At 38.7% G+C, this 25,880-nt stretch overlaps 1 protein-coding gene across 1 annotated transcript in view; it reads left to right on the top strand.

The window, feature by feature from the left end:
• Nucleotides 1–21,512, top strand: part of NGLY1 (N-glycanase 1) — a 118,653-nt gene extending 97,141 nt beyond the window's left edge. Inside the window, exons 11-12 of the mRNA XM_053714237.1 lie at nucleotides 6,796–6,973; nucleotides 18,933–21,512. Coding sequence (XP_053570212.1) covers nucleotides 6,796–6,973; nucleotides 18,933–19,105 — 351 coding nt within the window. The 3' untranslated portion in view covers nucleotides 19,106–21,512. The remainder of the gene's footprint in view (nucleotides 1–6,795; nucleotides 6,974–18,932) is intronic.
• Nucleotides 21,513–25,880: the final 4,368 nt, after the last annotated feature.

Here is a 25,880-nt window from a genome sequence, read left to right as displayed (position 1 = left end):
AACACTAGTGTATCTTAAGCTTTGTGGCAAAAAAATATTGCCGGTACTATGAGTGAGCAAATCTGTAATACATGGTTAAAATAATATGCTAAATATTTTGTATATTTACTGATATTATTAGTTTATTTAATTTGTCTCTTTAGCTGAACTGTAGATTACACCTTTGGGTGTTGGGTGTTCAGCTAAGCACATTTATCCTAGCTATATTGCACCATTTTTATGTCTCCTCAAAAAAAAGTAACTGTCCCACTCATCAACAACTGCCAACGCTTTGTCATCGCTTGCAAAACTGTTGTATCACAAGTGATACTTCAGGTGTGGGAACAGGTAATAGTCACTGGGGGTAAGGTCTGGTAAATATGAGGAGCGATCCAGCAATTAAAATCCATCTTCAGTAATAGCAGCCATGGGAAGAACTTAAAGAGCATTGTCTTAGTGAAACTATATTTTCTCACTCAATTTTATATTTCATTTCATTCTAAATGCTTTGTGGAGTTTTCCAACCAATCAAGTAGTCACCTGTTATGGTCTATGCACACGTCAGGAAGTCAATCAACAAAGTTCCCCCCTACACCCTAAATACAGATGCCAAAACTTTACCAGCACTTGCCTGGATGTGAAATTTCCAAGAGAAAGGAGAGGCCTTAGTGCCCCCTTGCTTGGATTGTGCTTTTGTCGTAAGATTGAGTTTATCTACAATTCATCCATAGCGCATTTAGTTAAAATTTTAAAAGAGTAGAACATTGATAACCTCTTTAAAGATACAGGGGAAGCCCTGCGCAAATATGCAGGAGATTACAAAAACGTTTGTGGAGTACTATGAAGCTTTCTATACTTCTATACTCAGTTAAAAGATAATTCAAAGATGGAAAGCAATTTCTGGGATAACGTGTCTCTTTCGCAGTTATCTTCTGCTTAAAGGGATACTAGACCCAAATTGTTTCTTTAATTAATCAGATAGAGCAGCATGCAGTATTAAGCAACTTTCTAATTTACTCCTATTTATCAATTTTTCTTCATTCTTTTGCTATCTTTATTTGAAAAAGCAGTAATGTAAGGTTAGGAGCCAGCCCATTTTGGTTCAGCAACTGGGCAGCGCTTGCTGATTGGTTTGCTACATTTAGCCACCAATCAGCAACAGCTACCCAGGTGCTCAACCAAAAATGGGCCGGCTCTTAAGCTTACAGTCCTGCTTTTTCAAATCAAGATAGCATGAGAATGAAGAAAAATTGATAATAGGAGTAAATTAGAAAGTTGCTTAAAACTGCATGCTCTATCTGAATCGTGAAAGAAAATATTTGGGTTTAGTATCCCTTTAAATCAGGAATTTTCTAAGGAAAAATTATAAAAACAATTTAATACTATGCCCACAAACAAGGCTCCTGGTCCGGATGGTCTCCTGGATTTTAGCAGAATCTTTGGTAAATATTTTCAAAACATATGCTTTTCCAGAAGGGAAAAATCTCTAATAAGGTTAGAGAGGCCATCATTACTCTCGCCTTAAAACAAAATAAAGATCCAATGTTAACCAGCTCATATAGACCAATTTCTTTGCTTAATCTGTATTATAAAATTTAACAAAGTTAAAGGGACACTGAACCCAAATTTTTTCTTTCATGATTCAGATAGAGCATGCAATTTTAAGCAACTTTCTAATTTACTCCTATTATCAAATTTTCTCTTGGTATCAGTGGCGTCACTAGTGGGGTGCATATATTTTTTTATTAGAGGGGCCAGCATTTGTGAACATTAGTGGGATTGGGGAAGTTGTAGAGACTTCATTTTTTTGCCCCTTGAGCCAGCGCTGCAATTACCACAAATGGTTTTCCCGGCTGCTTTTGCTTGTTTGTACTTTGCTCCTGCTTAGCCCAATTTCACTATGAATGTTGTGGGCGTGCCGTGGGGCTTGCGAAGTTGCGCTGCTAGCCTAAACCTGCCTGCCTATCTGTGCTCACTGCTCAATGACGTGTGGAGCAGTGGAGTCACTCACTGCTGTGATGTCTCTCTAAACGGGAACTGGGAAATTATGAGGGGGGATGCCTGGCACCTGACCGCATGACTGTCTGACACTGTCTCTAAAGTGAAGGAGCTACTTATGATGTCCACCAGACCGGTATGGTTACCGTACACTAAGTGCACACTGAAGAGGTAGGAGGGGAAGGCGGACAGGGGTCTGGGGGTGGGCAGAGAGCAGAGGTGCTTGGCCATAAGAAGCGGTAGGCACGTGGCCCGGGGCTGTGCACTGACAGACTTGGAACAGAGTTAGAGAGCAGAATTTTCATAGTTTACACGCCTAAACCTCTTCTTTAGTGATTTATTTTTAAAATGCTCCATTTATCTTTCATTCGATGCTCTGCTGAGCCAGGGAGCAGCTCTAGGCATGAGCTTTATAGTTAATGCAGTGCAGTTTACATTTTTTGTATGTGTGTGTGTCTGAGTGTTTTTGTGTGTGCCTGAGTGTTTCTGTGTGTGCCTGAGTGTTTCTGTGTGTGCCTGAGTGTTTCTGTGTGTGCCTGGGTGTTTCTGTGTGTGCCTGGGTGTTTCTGTGTGTGCCTGAGTGTTTCTGTGTGTGCCTGAGTGTTTCTGTGTGTGCCTGAGTGTTTCTGTGTGTGCCTGAGTGTTTGTGTGTGTGCCTGAGTGTTTGTGTGTGTGCCTGAGTGTTTGTGTGTGTGCCTGAGTGTTTGTGTGTGTGCCTGTGTTTTTGTGTGTCTGCTTTCGGGGGGGGGGGGGGGTGACACCATAACTTACCGCACCAGGTGACACCAACCCTAGTGACGTCACTGCTTGGTATCTTTATTTGAAAAGCAGGAATGTAAGTTTAGATGCCGGCTCATTTTTGGTAAAAAAAAACCTGGGTTGTTCTTGCTGATTGGTGGATAAATTCACCCACCAATAAACAAGTGCTGTCCAGGGTCTGAACCAAAAAATGTCTGGCTCCTTAGCTTAGATGCCTTCTTTTTCAAATAAAGATAGCAAGAGAACGAATAATAATTGATAATAGGAGTAAATTAGAAAAAAATTGTTTTCATGTCTCTTTAACCCCTTAACCCCTTAATGACCGAGGACGTGCAGGGTACGTCCTCAAAAAAAAGGCAGTTAATGCCTGAGAACGTACCCTGCACGTCCTCGGTTTGGAAAGCAGCTGGAAGCGATCCTGCTCGCTTCCAGCTGCTTTCCGGTTATTGCAGTGATGCCTCGATATCGAGGCATCCTGCAATAACCATTTGTAGCCATCCGGTGCAGAGAGAGCCACTCTGTGGCCCTCTCTGCACCGGACATTAACGGCTACCTTCGTTGGTGGGTGGGAGCCGGTGTGGGAGGTGGGTGGCGGCCATCGATGGCCTTTGTGATGCGGAGGGGGGCGGGGGCGACCGGGGGGACGCGCACGGACGCGCGCGCGCGTGCACGGGGAGGGAGCGGGTGGGAACCACTACGCTACAGAAAATGTTTTTGTTAGAAGTGGGGATCAAAGGGGTTAATATGGTTTTTTTGGTGATCGGTTTGGCTGGTGGGGTATTGGACTGTGGGGGGGAAGCTACACTACAGAAACAAATAGTAAAACATAAAAAAAAAAAACATTTTTATTTGCAAACTGGGTACTGGCAGACAGCTGCCAGTACCCAAGATGGCCCCAATAAGGCAGAGGGGGAGGGTTAGGGAGCTATTTTGGGGGGATCAGGGAGGTTGGGGGCTAAGGGGGGACCCTACATAGCAGCATATGTAAATATGCTTAAAAAAAAATTATTATTTTTTTTTTTATATACCTTTTATTTTAGTACTGGCAGACTTTCTGCCAGTACTTAAGATGGCGGGGACAATTGTGGGGTGGGGGAGGGAAGAGTGCTGTTTGGGAGGGATCAGGGGGTGGGATGTGTCAGGTGGGAGTCTGATCTCTACACTAAAGCTAAAATTAACCCTGCAAGCTCCCTACAAACTACCTAATTAACCCCTTCACTGCTGGCCATAATACACATGTGATGCGCAGCAGCATTTAGCGGCCTTATAATTACCAAAAAGCAACGCCAAAGCCATATATGTCTGCTATTTATGAACAAAGGGGATCCCAGAGAAGCATTTAAAACCATTTGTGCCATAATTGCTCAAGCTGTTTGTAAATAATTTTAGTGAAAGACCTAAAGTTTGAAAAAGTGAACAATTTTTTTTTATTTGATTGCTTTTGGCGGTGAAATGGTGGCATGAAATATACCAAAATGGGCCTAGATCAATACTTGGGGTTGTCTACTACACTACACTAGAGCTAAAATTAACCCTAGAAGCTCCCTACATGCTCCCTAATTAACCCATTCACTGCTGGGCATAATACACGGTTGGTGCGCAGTGGCATTTAGCAGCCTTCTAATTACCAAAAAGCAAAGCCAAAGCCATATATGTCTGCTATTTATGAACAAAGGGGATCCCAGAGAAGCATTTACAACCATTTATTCCATAATTTCATGAGTTGTTTGTAAATAATTTCAGTGAGAAACCTAAAGTTTGTGAAAAAATTTGTGAAAAAGTAAAATAATTTTTTTATTTGATCGCATTCGGCGGTGAAATGGTGCCATGAAATATACCAAAATGGGCCTAGATCAATACTTTGGGATGTCTTCTAAAAAAAAATATATACATGTCAATGGATATTCAGAGATTCCTGAAAGATATTAGTGTCCCAATGTAACTAGCGCTAATTTTGAAAAAAAGTGGTTTGGAAATGGCAAAGTGCTACTTGTACTTATAGCCCTATAACTTGCAAAAAAAAGTAAAGAACATGTAAACATTGGGTATTTCTAAACTCAGGACAAAATTTAGAAACTATTTAGCATGGGTGTTTTTTGGTGGTTGTAGATGTGTAACAGATTTTGGGGGTCAAAGTTAGAAAAAGTGTGTTTTTTTCCATTTTTTCCTCATATTTTATAATATTTTTTATAGTAAATTATAAGATATGATGAAAATAATGGTATATTTTGAAAGTCCATTTAATGGCGAGAAAAACGGTATATAATATGTGTGGGTACAGTAAATGAGTAAGAGGAAAATTACAGCTAAACACAAACACCACAAAAATGTAAAAATAGCCTTGGTCCCAAACGGACAGAAAATGGAAAAGTGCTGTGGTCATTAAGGGGTTAAGGACAGCACTTTTCCATTTTCTGACCATTTGGGACCAGGGCTATTTTTACATTTCTGCGGTGTTTGTGTTTACCCACAAACATTATATACAGTTTTTCTCGCCATTAAATGGTCTTTCTAAGTAGTTACACATCTACAACCACCAAAAACCACCCATGCAAAAATAGTTTCAAAATTTTGTCCTGAGTTTAGAAATACACAATGTTTACATGTTCTATGCTTTTTTTGCAAGTTATAGGGCAATAAATACAAGTAGCACTTTGCTATTTCCAAATCCCTTTTTTTTAAAAATTAGTGATAGTTACATTGGAACACTGATATCGGTCAGGAATCCCTGAATATCCCTTGACATGTATATATTTTTTTTTTTTAGTAGACAACCCAAGGTATTGATCTAGGCCCATTTTGGTATATTTCATGCCACCATTTCACCGCCAAAAGGAATCAAATAAAAAAAACGTTAGGTTTCTCACTGAAATTATTTACAAACAGCTTGTGCAATTATGGCACAAATGGTTGTAAATGCTTCTCTGGGATCCCCTTTGTTAAGAAATAGCAGACTTTTATATGGCTTTGGCGGTGCTTTTTGGTAATTAGGCCACTAAATGCCGCTGCGCACCACACGTGTGTTATGCCTGGCAGTGAAGGGGTTAATTAGGGCGCTTGTAGGGTTAATTTTAGCTATAGTGTAGTGTAGTAGACAACCCAAAGTATTGATCTAGGCCCATTTTGGTATATTTCATGCCGCCATTTCACCGCCAAATGCAATCATATTAAAAGAAAACGTAACGTTTTTCACAATTTTAGGTTTCTCACTGAAATTATTTACAAACAGCTTGTGCAATACTGGCACACATTGTTGTAAAAGCTTCTCTGGGACTTTGTTCAGAAATAGCAGACATATAAGGCTTTGGCATTGCTTTTTGGTAATTAGAAGGCCACTAAATGCCGCTGCGCACCACACGTGTATTATGCCCAGCAGTGAAGGGGTTAATTGGGTAGCTTGTAGGGAGCTTGCAGGGTTCATTTTAGCTTTAGGGTAGAGATCAGCCTCCCACCTGACAAATCCCACCCCCTGATCCCTCCCAAACAGAAAATATTACATGTCAATGGCCAGGTTTTGAAAATAAAAATGGAATTTTCCTTGATAATTCTATTTTTGGTCAGTGTAAACTGGCCAGTTACAGGTCGTAAAATAATTATAATCATATTACTGTTAAGGAAATTAATTTATACAAATTGGATTGCTAACTAACCACCTACGATTAGATGTTTAAGGAATGTAGTACGGAAGGAGATAGTAGTGCAACTATATTATATGTTAATTGATAAGACAATGAGATATAAGTTCTTCCAAGATACCTAGGGTCAATATTTGAATGTGTTAGAGGAATCTTTGAAAAGCTATTTAACCACATTAATAGGAAAAGTATGAGAGTTGTATTTATTATTATTTTATAGGGTAATTTTGTAACATGGTATTGTGGAAGATTGGTTGTTTATATAGTTATGCATAAATGATTGTTCTTTTTTCCATTTTTTTTATATATATTTTAATTTGTTTTCTTAACTTTTTTAAATTGGAAAAATTAAGATATTAAAAAAAAGACACCATAGGCAGAGAATAGTAAATTATTTAATAATTGAAATTACTTTTGTTTTTAGGTTTATTTAGCGCGCAGTGAAGATTCCTCATCAGCTAGTATTAGCTGGAAGTTTGAATGTGCTTCAGTTGGATTGAGAGTGGAAAGTATAAGTGTTTGTACCACTAGCCAGAGCTTTCATAGTGGAAGAATCAAGTGGAAGTTGTGTTCTACTGAATCAGAGGTGGAAATTAATCCTGGTAAGGATATCATTTTAAACGGATAAAAACATTGGTGATCAAATGTTCATTTGTGCCATATTCATAAATAACAACATACATTTTAGTTTAAGAACAGTACAAAACACATTCCATGATCTCTCAATGAGATGGTTTAACTCCTAATCATTTTAACTGTTCTGTTTGGTGCAACTCCCTCCAGAGGGGAAGTAAACTTTCCACCACTTGACCCTTAATGTAGAGAGATCATAGAACCCTACAAGAGTGCAATATTTATCAAATCACATCATCTATGCCTCACAAGGAAATAATAACATTTTTCTCTCAGTATGTCACTCATGGTTATTGGGGAGAGCACCGTATTGTGGTGCCAAGTGAGAGCCTTGAGGAATACTGCTGGTAGCTGTAGATATTCTGGCGGCAGCTTTTGAAGAGTTCCTAACTGCTGCTCTTTATACTGCCACTGCTTCCCTTGTAAAGGGCTCTGCATGAGGCCAGAGAAGGGCCACAACAGGCTAGAGATATTACTTATTCAGCAGAATCCCTCTGCAGGCAGTAGTGTAGGAGCCATTCCATACAGTGTGACTAAAGGTACTGATAGCATACATCTATCCATATGTTCCATTTCAACTAGGCAATAACAGTATAGAGGTACTGGTAGCATACATCTATCCATATGTTCCATTTCAACTAGGCAATAACAGTATAGAGGTACTCATAGCATACATCTATCCATATGTTCCATTTCAACTAGGCAATAACAGTATAGAGGTACTGGTAGCATACATCTATCCATATGTTCCATTTCAACTAGGCAATAACAGTATAGAGGTACTCATAGCATACATCTATCCATATGTTCCATTTCAACTAGGCAATAACAGTATAGAGGTACTGGTAGCATACATCTATCCATATGTTCCATTTCAACTAGGCAATAACAGTATAGAGGTACTCATAGCATACATCTATCCATATGTTCCATTTCAACTAGGCAATAACAGTATAGAGGTACTGGTAGCATACATCTAGCCATATGTTCCATTTCAACTAGGCAATAACAGTATAGAGGTACTGGTAGCATACATCTATCCATATGTTCCATTTCAACTAGGCAATAACAGTATAGAGGTACTCATAGCATACATCTATCCATATGTTCCATTTCAACTAGGCAATAACAGTATAGAGGTACTCATAGCATACATCTATCCATATGTTCCATTTCAACTCTGCAATAACAGTATAGAGGTACTGGTAGCATACATCTATCCATATGTTCCATTTCAACTAGGCAATAACAGTATAGAGGTACTGGTAGCATACATCTATCCATATGTTCCATTTCAACTAGGCAATAACAGTATAGAGGTACTGGTAGCATACATCTATCCATATGTTCCATTTCAACTAGGCAATAACAGTATAGAGGTACTCGTAGCATACATCTATCCATATGTTCAATTTCAACTAGGCAATAACAGTATAGAGGTACTGATAGCATACATCTATCCATATGTTCCATTTCAACTAGGCAATAACAGTATAGAGGTACTGATAGCATACATCTATCCATATGTTCCATTTCAACTAGGCAATAACAGTATAGAGGTACTGATAGCATACATCTATCCATATGTTCCATTTCAACTAGGCAATAACAGTATAAAGGTACTGCGTGCATTCATGTGGATGGTGGAGATGCAGTGAGCACGCTGGTATTCTAGGTGAATCTTAACTAAATTTGTAGTTAAATGTCCATAAAATGTATTTGAAATTGATTGGTGATAGTAGTGCAGTCAAAGATAAATTAAATTCTCTGAAATTTTAAAGTAATCAAATTATGGACAGTATTTATAATATGTACAGCTTTTCTTTCTTACCAATGAATGTTCTGGCCCCAGGGCATGCTCTGAACACATGCGAGACCACAGTCACATATGTTGTGAGTTTTGCTGGCAGGTTTGCTGGCTACCCAGCTGCACATTGTTTGTCAAGGAGATGATCTAAAGAATACAGACCCATGTAAACACTCAATGCTTTCCAGACCCAAGTGTGCTCACTGATCATGTTGTTGTGACCATTCTTGCACTAAAACTTCATCTCAGCCCACATATTTAGCACAACTGCGCATGCACGCACAAACATATTCTCATTTACATCCATGTATTTCTTTTAAACCATGTGGTATAAAGTATTAGCATAACATATTTGCGGGAGTGGATCAAAGACGACATCAAGGGACAAGGAACCTATGAACATTTGTTTTAAAACCTATAATTATGATTATTTTAACACTGCACAATTGTATTCATATTGTATGTGTATTTGTTAATGCATGTTCAATGCTAAAGACTTAAATAGCCATAAAAAAACAAAATATATCTTGGTATCTTTTTTTGAAATAATACTCAGGAGCATATTCGTTTCTGGAACACTATATGGCAGCAGTTTTGCAAGAATGGTATCCTTTTGCAAGGGCACTAGATGGCAGCACTAGCTAATTTATTCTTGCCATGTAGTTCCCCAGACCGCTACCTAGGTATCTCTTTAACAAAGAATAACATGGGAACAAAGCAAATTTGATAATAGAAGTAAATTGCAAACTTTTTTTTTTTAATAACTGTGTGCTTTGTCTGAATCACAAAAAAAATGTGTTGGTTCCATATCCCTTTAAACCCCTGTGGTTTTAGGTCCCTTCATGGTCTTCACCCACATGGCTTTATGATCAGTATTGATCTTTTTATTGAACTTTTTTTTACCATAAATAAAACTACAAAATGTCCCTCATCAAAAATGTCCATCTTTCACAGCAATACAAAAAATACAAGTTTTTCTATAGAACTTAAAGGGACATTACAGCCAAAATTGGAATCCACATGGATTCATTTCAAATTTGAATACAAGTATTTTTGTAATATAATGTATATGTATTAGCACAAATGATTCTAATAAAAGCTATAGCTGTTTCAAAAGTGTATTTAAGTATGCACCGTGCACCAGCATTTTAAACACAGCGCTTGCTCAGAAAGCCTAAATTGCTTGTACCATCTGGTAATGACTCAATTTGTTAATTGATGACATGATACAAGCCCACTGGTGCTCTGGGCAGCTGCAGTATTTAAAATTTGGGTGAATTGACAATATCTAGCTATGCTTCACATGCATGTGCAGAGAAAATGTTAATACTAAAACTGTGATAACTTTTACTTTAAGTATTTTTGCCAGTAAATGTATATTGCAAAAATGTTTCTATTCAAAGATATAATTCATCTATGTGCGTTTAAATTTTGACTGCCATGTCCCTTTAATATGAAATGACTTTATGTAACCAACAGCATAGATAAGGAAACTGAATGTCTTTACATTTTGATCCTAGTAACAACACTTTAAATAACAGTTCACAAGCTTTTTCTTCACAGCATATAAATATATTGTTTTTCTGAATGTTAACATGTGGACACTGTAGGCCAAATCACAATACTGGTGCAGGTGCAGGGTTACTATATGGTGACAATACAGTAGATCCAACAGGCAACTTACCTGCTACCACAATCCAACCTCAAACAAAATGCTGTGGCATTCCTCTAGCTGCATCTTCCAGGTAATAGTGATAGGGATTTTGTAGGCATAAAGTCACATGCATGATTAAACAATTAGATCAGGTGCTAATGATCATCAATTTAGTTTGTAGGTTGAAACACAATCATTAACTGAAACAGAAACAGCTGTTTTGTAGGAATAAAACTGGGTGATGAATAGCCAAATTCTTAACAAGGTGAGACAGCAAGGTCTCTCTCAGGCAGAAATTTGAAGGCAAACTGGTTTCCAGATGTGCTGTCGGCCAAGGAAACTTAGTGCAGCAGATTAAAGACACATCATGCTTCCCTTAGCAATAGGTAGATGTCCAGCAGTGCCATCAGCCCACAATTGTCAGAAACCATTGGGGCCCTGGCACAGTCTCACCTATTGTAAGGAGTCTAGTCAGAAGTGGTCCTCATGGAAAAAGTCTTACCTCCGATGTGGAAACGAGGCTAAGCGACTCACCTTTGCACCAAAACACAGGAACCTGAGGTGCAGAGAAATTGCAGTAGATGCTCTGGACTGTTTGGAAAGCAAAGGGTGGACACACCAAATACTGATTTTCTTCTTTTCACTTATTTTGCATTTTGATCATTGATAAAAATAAACTATTAACATTTCTTTCATGTAATTGGCAAGAGTCCATGAGCTAGTGACGTATGGGATATACAATCCTACCAGGAGGGGCAAAGTTTCCCAAAACTCAAAATGCCTATAAATACACCCCTCACCACACCCACAATTCAGTTTTAAAAACTTTGCCTCCTATGGAGGTGGTGAAGTAACTTTGTGCTAAGATTTCTACGTTGATATGCGCTTCTCAGCATTGTTGAAGCACGATTCCTCTCAGAGTACAGCGAATGTCAGAGGGACGTGAAGGGAGTATCACTTATTGAATACGATGATTTCCCTAACGGGGGTCTATTTCATAGGTTCTCTGTTATCGGTCGTAGAGATTCATCTACCTCCCTTTTCAGATCGACGATATACTTTCAATTTACCATTACCTCTACTGATAACTGTTTCATTACTGGTTTGGCTATCTATTATATGTGGATGGGTGTCTCTTGGTAAGTATGTTTTTTATTACTTAAGACACCTCAGCTATGGTTTGGCACTTTATGCATTTATATAAAGTTCTAGATATATGTATTGTACTTATATTTGCCATGAGTCAGGTTCATGTATTTCCTTCTGCAGACTGTCAGTTTCATATTTGGGGAATATCAACATTTTTTTATTTTTTTTTTAAGAAATGTATTTCTTACCTGGGGTTTAGTCTTTTTTTCAATTGACCATTTCTTGCTAATTGCAGGAGGTATTAGGCCCGCGGGTGCGTCAGATGCTAAACTTTATTGCGTCATTTGCGTCACTTGACGCCGAGACCTTTCACATGGTTGCGTCATTAGTGACGCAAGTGTGTCATTTCCAGTTATTTTTGGCGCCAAAATTTTTTTAGTTACGTTGTGCGTCATACTTGGCGCCAAACTTTTTCATTATTTCAATACCCCATTGATGTTTGCCTCTTGCCTTTTTCTTTATCAGAGGGCTATGCTATTTGCATTTTTTCCCTTTCCTGAAAAGGGAAATAGATCATTTTGCTTTATATGTTGTTTTTTCTCTTACATTTTGCAAGATGTCTCAATCTGATCCTGCCTCAGAAGTTTCTGCTGGAACATTGCTGCCTGATATCGGTTCTACCAAAGCTAAGTGCATTTGTTGTAAAATTGTAGAAATTATTTCGCCGAATGTCATTTGTAATAGTTGTCATGATAAACTTTTACATACAAATAGTGTATCCATCAGTAATAGTACATTGCCAGTTGCAGTTCCTTCAACTTCTAATGTGCATGATATACCTGTAAATTTTAAATAATTTGTATCTGATTCTATCCTGAAGGCTTTGTCTGCATTTCCACCTTCTAATAAACGTAAAAGGTCTTTTAAAACTTTTCTCATTTAGTTGATGAAATTTCAAATGACCAACAACATAATAATTTATCCTCTTCTGATGAGGATCTATCTGATACAGAAGATCCTTCCTCAGATATTGACACTGACAAATCTACTTATTTATTTAAAATAGAGTATATGCGTTCTTTATTAAAAGAAGTGTTAATTACTTTGGATATTGAGGTAACCAGTCCTCTTGATGATCAGCCTAATAAACATTTAAATGCTGTTTTTAAACCTCCTGTGGTTTCTCCAGGGTTTTTTCCTATTCCTGAGGCTATTTCTGATATGATTTCTAAGGAAAGGAATAGGCCAGGTACTTCTTTTATTCCTTCTTCAAGGTTTAAAAAATTGTATCCTTTACCAGCAAAATCTATAGAGTTTTGGGGGAAAATCCCCAAAGTTGATGGGGCTATTTCTACTCTTGCTATACGTACCACTATTCCTATGGAAGATAGTACTTCCTTTAAGGATCCTTTAGATAGGAAGGTTGAATCTTATCTAAGGAAGGCCAATTTATATTCAGGTCATCTTCTCAGACCTGCAATTTCTTTGGCTGATGTTGCGGCTGCATCAACTTTCTGGTTGGAAAATTTAGCGCAACATGAATTGGATTCTGACTTATATAGCATTATTAGCTTACTGCAATATGCTAATCATTTTATTTGTAATGCCATTTTTGATATTATCAAAATTGATGTTAGATCCATGTCTTTAGCTATATTAGCTAGAAGAGCTTTGTGGCTTAAATCTTGGAATGCTGATATGACATCTAAATCTAGATTACTATCTCTTTCTTTCCAAGGTAATAATTTATTTGGTTCTCAGTTGGATTCTATTATTTCAACTGTCACTGGGGGAAAGGGAGTTTTTCTGCCTCAGGATAAAAAACCTAAGGGTAAATCTAAGGCTTCTAACCATTTTCGTTCCTTTCGTCAGAATAAGGAACAAAAACTCAATCCTCCCCCTAAGGAATCTGCTTCCAATTAGAAGCCTTCCTCCAATTGGAATAAATCCAAGCCATTTAGGAAACCAAAGTCAGCCCCTTAGTCCGCATGAAGGTGCGGCCCTCATTCCAGCTCAGCTGGTAGGGGGCAGATTAAGGTTTTTCAAGTATATTTGGATAAAATCTGTCCAAAATCAATGGATTCAGAGCATTGTCTCTCAAGGGTATTGAATAGGATTCAGAGTAAGACCTGTGAGAAGATTTTTTTTCTCTCACGTATCCCTGCAAATCCAGTAAAAGCTCAGGCTTTCCTGAAGTGTGTTTCAGACCTGGAGTCCTCAGGGGTAATCATGCCAGTTCCTTTTCAGGGTTTTTTTGGGGGGGGGTTTATTCAAATCTATTCATTGTCCCAAAAAAGGAAAATTTATTCAGACCACTTCTGGATCTGAAAATTTTGAATCGTTATGTAAGAGTACCAACTTTCAAGATGGTGACTATAAGGACTATTCTGCCTTTTGTTCAGCGAGGACATTATATGTCCACAATAGACTTGCAGGATGCATACCTTCATATTCCGATTCATCCAGAACATTATCAGTTTCTGAGATTCTCTTTTCTAAACGAGCATTACCAATTTGTTGCTCTTCCATTTGGCCTAGCAACAGCTCCAAGAATCTTTTCAAAGGTTCTGTGTGCCCTACTCTCTGTAATCAGAGAACAGGGGAAACGGTGTTTCCTTATTTGGACGATATCTTGGTACTAGCTCAGTCTTTACGTACTGCAGAATCTCACACAAATCAACTAGTGTTTCTTCGGAAAAATGGTTGGAGGATCAATTTACCAAAAAGTTTCTTGATTCCTCAGATAAGGGTCTCCTTTTTAGGTTTTCAGATAGATTCAGTGTCCATGACTCTGTCTCTAACAGAGAAGAGACGTTTAAAATTGGTTGCAGCCTGCCGGCACCTTCAGTCTCAGTCATTCCCTTCAGTGGCTATGTGCATGGAAGTTTTAGGTCTCATGACTGCAGCATCGGACGCAATCCCCTTTGCTCGTTTTCACATGAGACCTCTACAGCTTTGTATGCTGAACCAATGGTGCAGGGATAATACAAAGAATAATACAATAGATCACCATTGTTTAGTTCTAGGGGCTTCTTTTGTTCGACCAACCTGGACTGTGATCACAACAGATGTGAGTCTTTCAGGTTGGGGAGCTGTTTAGGGATCTCTGACATCACAAGGGGTTTGGAAATCTCAAGAGGCGAGATTACCAATAAATATTTTAGAACTCCGTGCAATTCTCAGAGCTCTTCAGTTTTGGCCCCTGTTAAAGAAAGTACTGTTCATTTGTTTTCAGACAGACAATATCACAACAGTGGCATATGTCAATCATCAGGGTGGAGCTATGAAAGAAGTATCTCGGATACTTGCTTGGGCGGAATCCAGCTCCTGTCTAATCTCTGCGGTGCATATCCCAGGTGTAGACAATTGGGAGGCGGATTATCTCAGCCGCCAGACTTTACATCCAGGGGAGTTGTCTCTCCATCCAGATGTATTTTCTCAGATTGTTCAGATGTGGGGTCTTCCAGAGATAGATCTCATGGCCTCTCATCTAAACAAGAAACTTCCCAGATACCTGTCCAGGTCCAGGGATGTTCAGACGGAAGCAGTGGATGCGCTGACACTTCCTTGGTGTTATCATCCTGCTTTCATCTTCCCGCCTCTAGTTCTCCTTCCAAGTTTGATCTCCAAAATCATCATGGAACAATCATTTGTGTTGCTGGTGGCTCCAGCATGGCCACACAGGTTTTGGTATGCAGATCTGGTTCGGATGTCCAGTTGCCCGCCTTGGCCACTTCCGTTACGGCCAGACCTACTATCTCAAGGTCCGTTCTTCCATCAGGATCTCAAATCATTACATTTGAAGGTATGGAAATTGAATGCTTAGTACTAAGTCATAGATGTTTCTCTGACTCAGTGATTAATACTATGTTACAAGCTCGTAAATCTGTCTCTAGAAAGATTTATTATAGGGTTTGGAAGACTAACATTTCACTGTGTTCTTCTCATAAATTCTCCTGGCATTCTTTTAGAATTCCTAGAATTTTACAGTTTCTTCAGGATTGTTTGGATAAGGGTTTGTCTGCAAGTTCCTTGAAAGGACAAAGCTCTTTCTGTTTTATTTCACAGAAAGATTGCTATACTTCCTGATACTTGTACAGGCTTTAGTTCATATTAAGCCTGTCATTAAATAAATTTCTCCTCCTTGGAGTCTTAATTTGGTTCTGAAGGCTTTACAGGCTCCTTTTGAACCTATGCATTCTTTGGACATTAAACTACTTTCTTGGAAAGTGTTGTTGCTTTTGGCCATCTCTTCTGCTAAAAGAGTTTCTGAGCTATCTGCTCTTTCTTGTGAGTCTCCTTTTCTGATTTTTCATCCAAATAAGGCAGTTTTGCAGACTTCTTTTCAATTTTTACCTAATGTTGTGAATTCTAACAACATTAATAGAGAAATTGTTGTCCCTTCCTTGTGTCCTAATCCTAAGAATTCTTTGGAAAGATCCTTACATTCTTTGGATGTGGTAAGAGCTTTGAAATATTATGTGGAAGCTACCAAAGATTTCAGGAAGACTTCCAGTCTATTTGTTTTATTTTCTGGTTCTAGGAAAGGTCAGAAGGCTTCTGATATTTCCTTGGCTTCTTGGTTGAAACTTTTGATTCATCAACCTTATTTGGAGTCGGGTCAGGCCCCGCCTCAGAGAATTACAGCTCATTCTACTAGATCAGTCTCCACTTCGTGGGCTTTTAAGAATGAAGCTTCAGTTGATCAGATTTGCAAAGCGGCTACTTGGTCCTCTTTGCATACATTTACTAAATTCTACCGTTTTGATGTATTTGCTTCTTCAGAAGCAGTTTTTGGTAGAAAAGTTCTTCAGGCAGCTGTTTCAGTTTGATTCTTCTGCTTTTGATTTAAGTTTTTTTCTTTCAATTATGAAAATAAACTTATTTTTTTGGGTTGTGGATTAATTTTTTCAGCGGAAAATGGCTGTTTTTATTTTGTTCCCTCCCTCTCTAGTGACTCTTGAGTGGAGATCCACATCTTGGGTATTGCTATCCCATACGTCACTAGCTCATGGACTCTTGCCAATTACATGAAAGAAAACATAATTTATGTAAGAACTTACCTGATAAATTCATTTCTTTCATATTGGCAAGAGTCCATGATGCCCACCCTTTTTTATGGTGGTTATGATTTTTTGTATAAAGCACAATTATTTCCAAATTTCTTTTGTTGATGCTTTCTACTCCTTTATCACCCCACTGCTTGGCTATTTGTTAAACTGAATTGTGGGTGTAGTGAGAGGTGTATTTATAGGCATTTTGAGGTTTGGGAAACTTTGCCCCTCCTGGTAGGATTGTATATCCCATACGTCACTAGCTCATGGACTCTTGCTAATATGAAAGAAATGAATTTATCAGGTAAGTTCTTACATAAATTATGTTTTTTTGGGGGCGGGGTTTTAAAGCATTCTTACTTTTTTTCACACCTGCATAAAACTTTTGCACTGTGCTATCCATCTATCTAATATATGGGAGGACTTTTTATTTTTATTTTTTTAACTGAGGACATCTATAAATAGTAGTGATCTTGAAGACAGCACAGACTGAGGCAAGGAATTTAATTGCAAATGGCCTGTTGCTAAAGGCTGGACCTCGGTAAAGGGACATTAGGGGTTTGGTTTTATGCTAAAATTTTTTATTTATTTTAATATTCGGAATTACAGAGGAGGATTTAGATTTATATATATATATATATATATATATATACTGTATATAGTGGTAAACAATGGGGATGCACTCGCCAGGATTTCCAAAGTTACCTTTAATGTAACATTTCGGGGTGTTACCCCTTCGTCAGACAATACAAAATAACCATACACAACCTACTTGCCACCGTGCCTTTTAAACTAACCTAAGTGATACAGTTTCAGGTCAAAACCTGTGATGCCACTCCCACAATCAGCAATCAACAGGTGTAGACCCACACTGCTCTCCCAGTGTATGATTTGATTTGTTTGATTTAATTTTTCTTTCTTTTGATTTAAGTTTCCTCTTGGTTCTCGTGTTCTTGTTACTAAGACACATACTTAGGAGCTTTGGCAACAATAGGCTGTATTGGCACACTTTAGGCGCTCATTCATGCTGCAGTACCTTTGATTGGCCATATCTAGCCTTACCCAGTAATTGGGGCCGTTGTTGCTAGTTTTGGTTGCTATGACAACCACCCACAGGCTGTAAGCAGATTAAAGCACATATGGCTTATCAGGTACTGATATCACAGTTTCCCAAAAGGTTCTTTTTTGCTCCTCTAACCTATTATGAGCAATGTTATGTATTCATTTTTGCTATGTGGTTCTTTTATTAAGATAGGGCACTTGGTGTTCATTTTTAGTTAAAGGGACATAATACTCATATGCTAAATCACTTGAAACTGATGCAGTATAACTGTAAAAAGCTGACAGGAAAATATCACCTGAGCATATCTATGTAAAAAAGCTGCTGCCCAGCTGCAGGTATAAAAATAAAATAAAAAATGAAGAAATGAATAGCAGCCAATCAGCATCAGCAGTGCTGAGGTCATGAACTCTAACTGTGATCTCATGAGATTTGACTTAACTCTCATTAGATTTCATTGTAAACTTCCTTACACTGAATAGGGAAATAACATGAGAGTGCACGAGGCTCAACCCTTTGGCTGTCCCGGGAAAGACATACTGAGATGCTGCTTAGAAGTCCTTTACAATGGGATGTGGCTACTGAGAAACTTTTGAAGTAAAATATCTTTCTTTTTTACATAGAGATGTTCAGGTGATTTTTTTCTAGTCCGCTTTTTACAGCTATACTGCATCACTTTCAAGTGTTTAAACATTTGGGTATTATGGCCCTTTAATATGTTTGTATAATTAGTTTGCACTACACCTGTTGATTGCTGATTGTGGGAGTGGCATCACAGGTGTTGATCTGGAACTGTATCACTTAGGTTAGTTTAAAAGGCACAGTGGAAAGTAGGCTGTGTTTTTTTATTTTGTATTGTCTGACGAAGGGGGTAACACCCCGAAACGTTACATTAAAGGTAACTTTGGAAATACTGGCGAGTGCATCCCCATTCTTTACCACTATCAATACCATGGAAGCACCCTGGGTGGATGAAATGTTAACCGTGAGTGCTGGCCTGCCTGCTGTATGTATTTATATATATATATATAGATAGATTGATTTTGATCACCCCGATCAGCAGGGGTTTGGTGAGGTAAAATTAGGGTGCAATAAATTGTATATAGTGTTTCCAAATGTTCTCCTTGAGATTTATGCCTATATTGTCTGTTGGTCTTCTCACAGGAGTAAGGCTGTCTTTATTAGTCTGTAGCTTTGTCATGTTTTCTCTGATTGCATGCCGCTCATACATGGTATTTTACTAATGTTCCTTTCTGTCTTCTAGATAAAACACTCCATTCTTATACTGAGTTTGTAAATGCTGCAGAACTAGTGCTGCAGGCAGAACTGAGTGGCGGCGATGGAAATTCAGCATGGCAACATACACAGCTGTTCAGAGAAAGTTTAAATGATAACGAGAACTCTTTAGAAATAATTATAAGCCTTAAAGAGCCTTGAGATTTTTTACTTGAAATTTTCCTGATGATCTCTTGCTATTCACTAACTTGGTTGTAATGTTATATTAGCATACATTGGATACAGTTTCAAGGTTAGTTTTTTTATTTTATTTTTTTTTTTACAACTAATTTCTTGACTTTCTGAACATTTCCCCATACGTGTTATTATTGTTATTGAATTGGTTTGATGATTTTCTTACTAATTAATACCATAAGAAATAATACTTACTATTTCTCATTAAAGGAACATTGTATTGTAAAATTAGTTTCACCTTACTGTCTTCCCAATGATTGTTATAGTATGGGAAATTGCACCTTTATTTTTGAATATGAAATAGCTGTTTTCGTTGCTTTAAGCAGCAATCCATTGTTCTCAAGAACACGCCCATGCACATGGGCTGAGCCTGCAGAAATTGCAGACCTTCTTTTGTTAACTCTTATCTCTCTATACACTGTGGCCAATACTTAGAGATAGCCGTTTAAATGGAATTGTTGATCATCCCTCTATTTCACCTACCACTGCTGCTTGCTGCCTCTCGTTTACATAACTTTTCTACAGAGAATACTAAAGTATTCATAATTTTGTTATAGGTGGTGGTTTTAACAGGCAAACATAACTGTTTTAAATGATAAAGTAAATGAGCTACATTAAATGTGATACACCCCAGCATGTAGCAATAGATCATTGGAAAAAGTTTAATGTAGATACATTTTTACAGTACAATGTCCCTTTAATTAAAAGTAATATAAACTTTCATGATTCAGATAGGTTATGCAATTTTAAACAACTTTCAACTTACTTTTATAATAAAATTTGCTTTGTTCTCTTGGTATTCTTTGTTGAAAGCTAAACCTAGGTAGGCTCATATACTAATTTCTAAATCCTTGAAGGCCGCCTCTTATCTTAGTACATTTTGACAGTTTTTTATAGCTAGACACTGCTAGTTCATGTGTGCCATATAGATAACATTGTGCTCTTATGAGTCTGCACTGATTGGCTAAAATGCATGTCTGTCAAAAGAACTGAGATAGGGGGCAGTCTGCAAAGTCTTAAATACTAGGTAATCACAGAGGTAAAAAGTATATTAATATAAGCGTGTTGGTTATGCAAAAGTGGGGAATGGATAATAAAGGGATTAGCTATCTTTTTTTAAACAATAAACAGTTTCAGGTAGACTATCCCTTTAATCCTTAGTGCAAGGCTCAACAAATGTCACATGCCAAGTACCCATGGGGACCAAAACAATCGCAGCCAATATGTACATGCAAAGTGGTGGCTGATTTAACTAGTGATAATTGCAGAGATGCACCTGACCTGCCAATATATTTTATGGGGCCAATTTATTAAGTTCCGGACAGCATACGCTGTCGGCATTTAACATTGCACAAGCATTTCTGGTGAAATGCTTGTGCAATGCCACCCCCTGCACATTCACGGCCAATTGGCCGCTAGCAGGGGGTGTCAATCATTCCGATCGGATTAGGATGAGTGCAGTCCACCACCTAGAAGGTGGCAGACAAGCTAAGGAGCAGCAATCTTATGACCGCTGCTTCTTAAGTTTCTGGCGAGCCAGAAACTACAGGAGTAGATGGCAGCATCCGCTGCTTGGTAAATCACCCCTATTAGCTTAGTTGAGCAGGAGACACTTCTCCTGCACAGCATCTCATGTGCTCTGTTAGATTTCCTGTCTTGCTGGCACTATTCCCCAGTAGGAGATCAGCAGATCAACAGATGATTGAAGAGAAGCTCTCAGGAAGATGCTCACTAGTTGTGCCACCACTCACTTACCAGACTACCACTAGTTGACCCCTTAGGATAATTACATCCCAAAAATCCTGACTCTTACATTTTGAGCATGGCTGTTAGATACAACGTAACATTTGTTAAACCCTGTCTTGGTGACCGTAATATTTATAGTGCTTTTAGATCATAGAAGATATATGGAAACCTCACAGGGCATTAAATAAGACTAGAAAGCTTCAGAGAACCACCAATTAATCTGAATAACTTGGAAGAAATAAAAAGTCACTGATCCCCTTTCTAACTTTATTATTATTATTATTATTATTATTATTATGTCTTTAACTTCCCTGTCAATGAAAAAGAATGAACATGTCCAAAATACAACTGATTCACTATTTGACTTTTTTTTTTATTGTCACTTATTAAATTACATTTTTTACCAGGTTTGTTGTTTTTTTTTTTTTTTTTTTTTTGTTCTTTGTTTTTTTGCTCATGTGGAGAAGGATAATGATAGCAAACATATTGTGATCAGATAGATTTCTGAACTGTCAAACATGTCAATACTGTATAATAAATGAAATCTGTTACAGGGCATTGTGAGTGCAATATTAGTATGAACTCCCTACTTGATGTCACGCATATTTTAATAAATTGTTGATATTTATACAGCTCTTGCTAGTTCTGTTTGTTTGAACATGAGGGTCACTGTAAGTAGACTTATTTAAATGACAAGGGGTCATAATGTCTCTCTTTTATAGCCTAGGGAAGAAGGACTTATTTGTTCTGCAGGAACCGGCCATACGCCTGTAAGATGCTGAATGAATGATTTATCTTATCTTATTGATGTTAACATTTGTATAGCACTGACAAATTATGTATCACTGAGCACATAGTAGAGGTATACAATAAAAAAAAATTGTAGTAAGATACAGATTCACAATAGCAATATATATATATATATATATATATATATATATATATATATACACACACACACATACAGAACAGGAAATAGACTGCACTCAAACCAGAGTGAGTACACATCCCATGACCCTGCAACACTCACAGCCACATAGAAAGCCTGGCACCCTTGTTTGTATCTGTCTGTTTAGTTGAAGCATTGTGTGGCTGTACATTAGGGACCCCGTTAGGAAGAGGTTCTGGGCCTATTACCATTTGGCCAAATGCTTTAACGAACTCTTCCATTTAGTTTTTAATCTAGGTGTGTGCTTGCAAGAGAGTTCCATACTTTATACATGTTCTGTGTATGTGTATATGTATATATATATATATATATTATAAATTCCACTAGCCATTGGCGAGTGGAAATTTTAACAGTGGCGAGTGAAAGTTAGTGAGTGAAGGTCTACAAATATTATCTAAAGGGCTATTATATATTCATTAAAGGGCAAGGATATGTTACTCCTCTAGGGCTATAAGGACTCCATTAGTGCTTAGACTGTTACTTCTGAGAGGGTAAATAGGGGCAGAGAGAGATTGGAGGGGAAAAGTAAAAGTTGAAAAAAAATAGCGTTTAGAAAGAGTGGAGAAAAAAAGTGAGATTTGAGAGAGAAGAGAGAGTGTAAAGAGAAGATATGGCCTGAGAGAGAATGGAGGGGGTAAAAGGAGAGAGAAGAGAGAATGTAAAGAGAAGATATGGCCTGAGACAGAAGGGAGGGGGTAAAAAGATAAATTGTAGAGAGGAAGGAGTGTAGAAAGATAGATGAGAGATGATAGTGAGAAAACAATTTTTCCAGGTCTGCTATGACTTTACATTAATGTCAACACTCTCAGCTTTCTCTGTTCATTGACTTCCTTTTTCTGTCCAGTTGTCTTCTCTAGAACCCTAGTTGATATTGCTAACTGATATGCACTTACTTTCTTTCCTAAGATATAGAGAGTCCATGCAAAGAGCACCACAGCAAATCTGTTAAGTGTCACTCCCCTACCCATAATCCCCAGTCATTCTCTGCCTCTGTACAATGGAGGAGGTGAAGTTTGGTGTCTGAAGATATGAATTCCTTTTTTGGGTAATTTTCCCTGCAAGCAAGGATTAGGGTTTAGCTGAGTCCACATCAATCTCTTCAGTAGAGTAGTGGTGGAATTTTATGCAGTTAGGAATTTGTGAGAGGTGGTCCTTACTTTGTTTCCTAACATATTGCTGCCCTTGTTATAGAAAGCCAGAGTTGGTTACTCTGTTCTTTCTTTTTCTACAGGTCTCTGTAAGGAGTATGTGTCCTTTCACTCCTTGTGAGCTGTCTTCCTGCCGGACAGCTAGACTGCAGGTAAGTGCTTTTGTCTTCTAGGTCTTGGAGACTTGCACTTCAGAAGAATATTTGTTTTGCAGTATATGGGGACATATTTAAAATCCTTTATTTAGGATTCATTTAGGCAGAAGGCAGGCACATTATGTATGTGGAGACTAGGGGTTAATCTTCCCTTTATTGGGACGTTTTTCCTCTTTGGGACTAAGTTACTAAATACTTTATTTAGTATGTGTGTGGGGCTTATGTTTTTCTTTTTTTTACTGGGCTTTATGAATAAACGCATGCTTTTACTTGCACAGTTTCCTTTTCTCTGCCAGTCATGTGACTTCCCTCTTCTGTTGGATATTTGCGGAGCAGCATCACTGAAATTCTGTGTCGGTCTGCTGTATGATCAATCAAGAGACTTTTGGCAGCCAAAAAATGTGAATAAATGTTACGGTAGGGCACCTCAGTCTGCCTGAGGTGTAGAGGGCCTGATTGGGTTTCTTGTTATTAAAAAAACAAAATTTATGCTTACCTGATAAATTTATTTCTCTTGTGGTGTATCCAGTCCACGGGTTCATCCATTACTTGTGGGATATTCTCCTTCCCAACAGGAAGCTGCAAGAGGACACCCACAGCAGAGCTGTCTATATAGCTCCTCCCCTAACTGCCAACCCCAGTCATTCGACCGAAGACAAGCAAGAAAAAAAGGAGAAACTATAGGGTGCAGTGGTGACTGTAGTTTAAAAATAAAAAACACCTGCCTTAAAATGACAGGGCGGGCCGTGGACTGGATACACCACAAGAGAAATAAATTTATCAGGTAAGCATAAATTTTGTTTTCTCTTGTAAAGGTGTATCCAGTCCACGGGTTCATCCATTACTTGTGGGATACCAATACCAAAGCTTTAGGACACGGATGAAGGGAGGGACAAGGCAGGAACTTAAACGGAAGGCACCACTGCTTGTAAGACCTTTCTCCCAAAAATAGCCTCAGAAGAAGCAAAAGTATCAAATTTATAGAATTTAGAAAAGGTATGAAGCGAAGACCAAGTCGCCGCCTTACAAATCTGTTCAACAGAGGCCTCATGTTTAAAAGCCCATGTGGAAGCTACTGCTCTAGTAGAATGAGCTGTAATTCTTTCAGGAGGCTGCTGGCCAACAGTCTCATAAGCTAAGCGTATTATACTTCTTAGCCAAAAAGAAAGAGAAGTTGCCGAAGCCTTTTGGCCTCTCCTCTGTCCAGAGTAGACAACAAACAAAGCAGATGTTTGACGAAAATCCTTTGTAGCTTGTAAATAAAACTTTAAAGCACGAACCACATCAAGATTGTGTAATAGACGTTCCTTCTTTGAAGAAGGATTAGGACATAGTGAAGGAACAACAATCTCCTGATTGATATTCTTATTAGATACCACCTTAGGAAGAAACCCAGGTTTGGTACGTAACACTACCTTATCTGCATGGAAATCAGATAAGGGGAATCACATTGTAAAGCAGATAACTCCGAAACTCTTTGAGCCGAGGAGATAGCTACTAAAAACAGAACTTTCCAAGATAAAAGCTTAATATCTATGGAATGCAAAGGTTCAAACGGAGTCCGTGGTGGAAAGGATGATATGTCCAGAAGATCTGCATACCAAATCCTGCGTGGCCACGCAGGGGCTATCAAGATCACAGAAGCTCTCTCCTGCTTGATCTTGGCAATTAGACGAGGGAGCAGAGGAAACGGTGGAAACACATAAGCCAGGCTGAAGGGATCCCTGGACCCGTAACAAGGAAGCTTGGCGTTCTGACGAGACGCCATGAGATCCAGTTCTGGTTTGCCCCAAAGTTGATTCAACTGGGCAAATACCTCCGGATGGAGCTCCCACTCCCCCGGATGAAAAGTCTGCCGACTTAGAATTATCTTTGAAACCTCCAACATTGCCAGGGGGCTCCTTGTTCCCCCCTGATGGTTGATATAGGCTACAGTCGTGATGTTGACTGACTGAAATCTGATGAACCTAACCGCAGCTAGCTGAGGCCAAGCCTGAAGAGCATTGAATATCGCTCTTAGTTCCAGAATGTTTATCGGAAGGAGTGCCTCCTCCTGAGTCCACGAACCCTGAGCCTTCAGGGAGTCCCAGACTGCACCCCAGCCCAGAAGGCTGGCATCTGTCATTACTATAGTCCATTCTGGCCTGCGGAAACTCATTCCCTTGGACAGATAGACCCGAGATAGCCACCAGAGAAGAGAATCCCTGGTCTCTTGATCCAGATTTAGTAGAGGGGACAAATCTGTGTAATCCCCATTCCACTGATTGAGCATGCAAAGTTGCAGTGGTCTGAGATGTAGTCGGGCAAACGGAACTATGTCCATTGCCGCTACCATTAATCCGATTACCTCCATACACTGAGCCACTGACGGGCGAGAAATGGAATAAAGAGCACGGCAGGAAGTTAGAAGTTTTGACAACCTGACCTCTGTCAGATAAATCTTCATTTCTACTGAATCTATCAGAGTTCCTAGAAAAGAAACTCTTGTGAGAGGTGAGAGAGAACTCTTTCCTTCGTTCACCTTCCACCCGTGAGACCTTAGGAATGCCAGAACAATGTCCGTATGGGACCTGGCGATTTGAAAAGTTGACGCCTGTATCAGGATGTCGTCTAGGTAAGGGGCTACTGCTATACCCCGCGGTCTTAGAACCGCCAGAAGGGACCCTAGAACCTTCTTAAAAGATTCTTGGTGCCGTGGCTAACCCGTAGGGAAGAGCCACAAACTGGTAATGCCTGTCTAGGAA

Source organism: Bombina bombina, chromosome 5 (assembly GCF_027579735.1).
Source record: "Bombina bombina isolate aBomBom1 chromosome 5, aBomBom1.pri, whole genome shotgun sequence".
Taxonomy (NCBI): Eukaryota; Metazoa; Chordata; class Amphibia; order Anura; family Bombinatoridae; genus Bombina; species Bombina bombina.
Note: the sequence above shows the minus strand (reverse complement) of the source record. Positions and strands in the feature narration are given on the sequence as shown.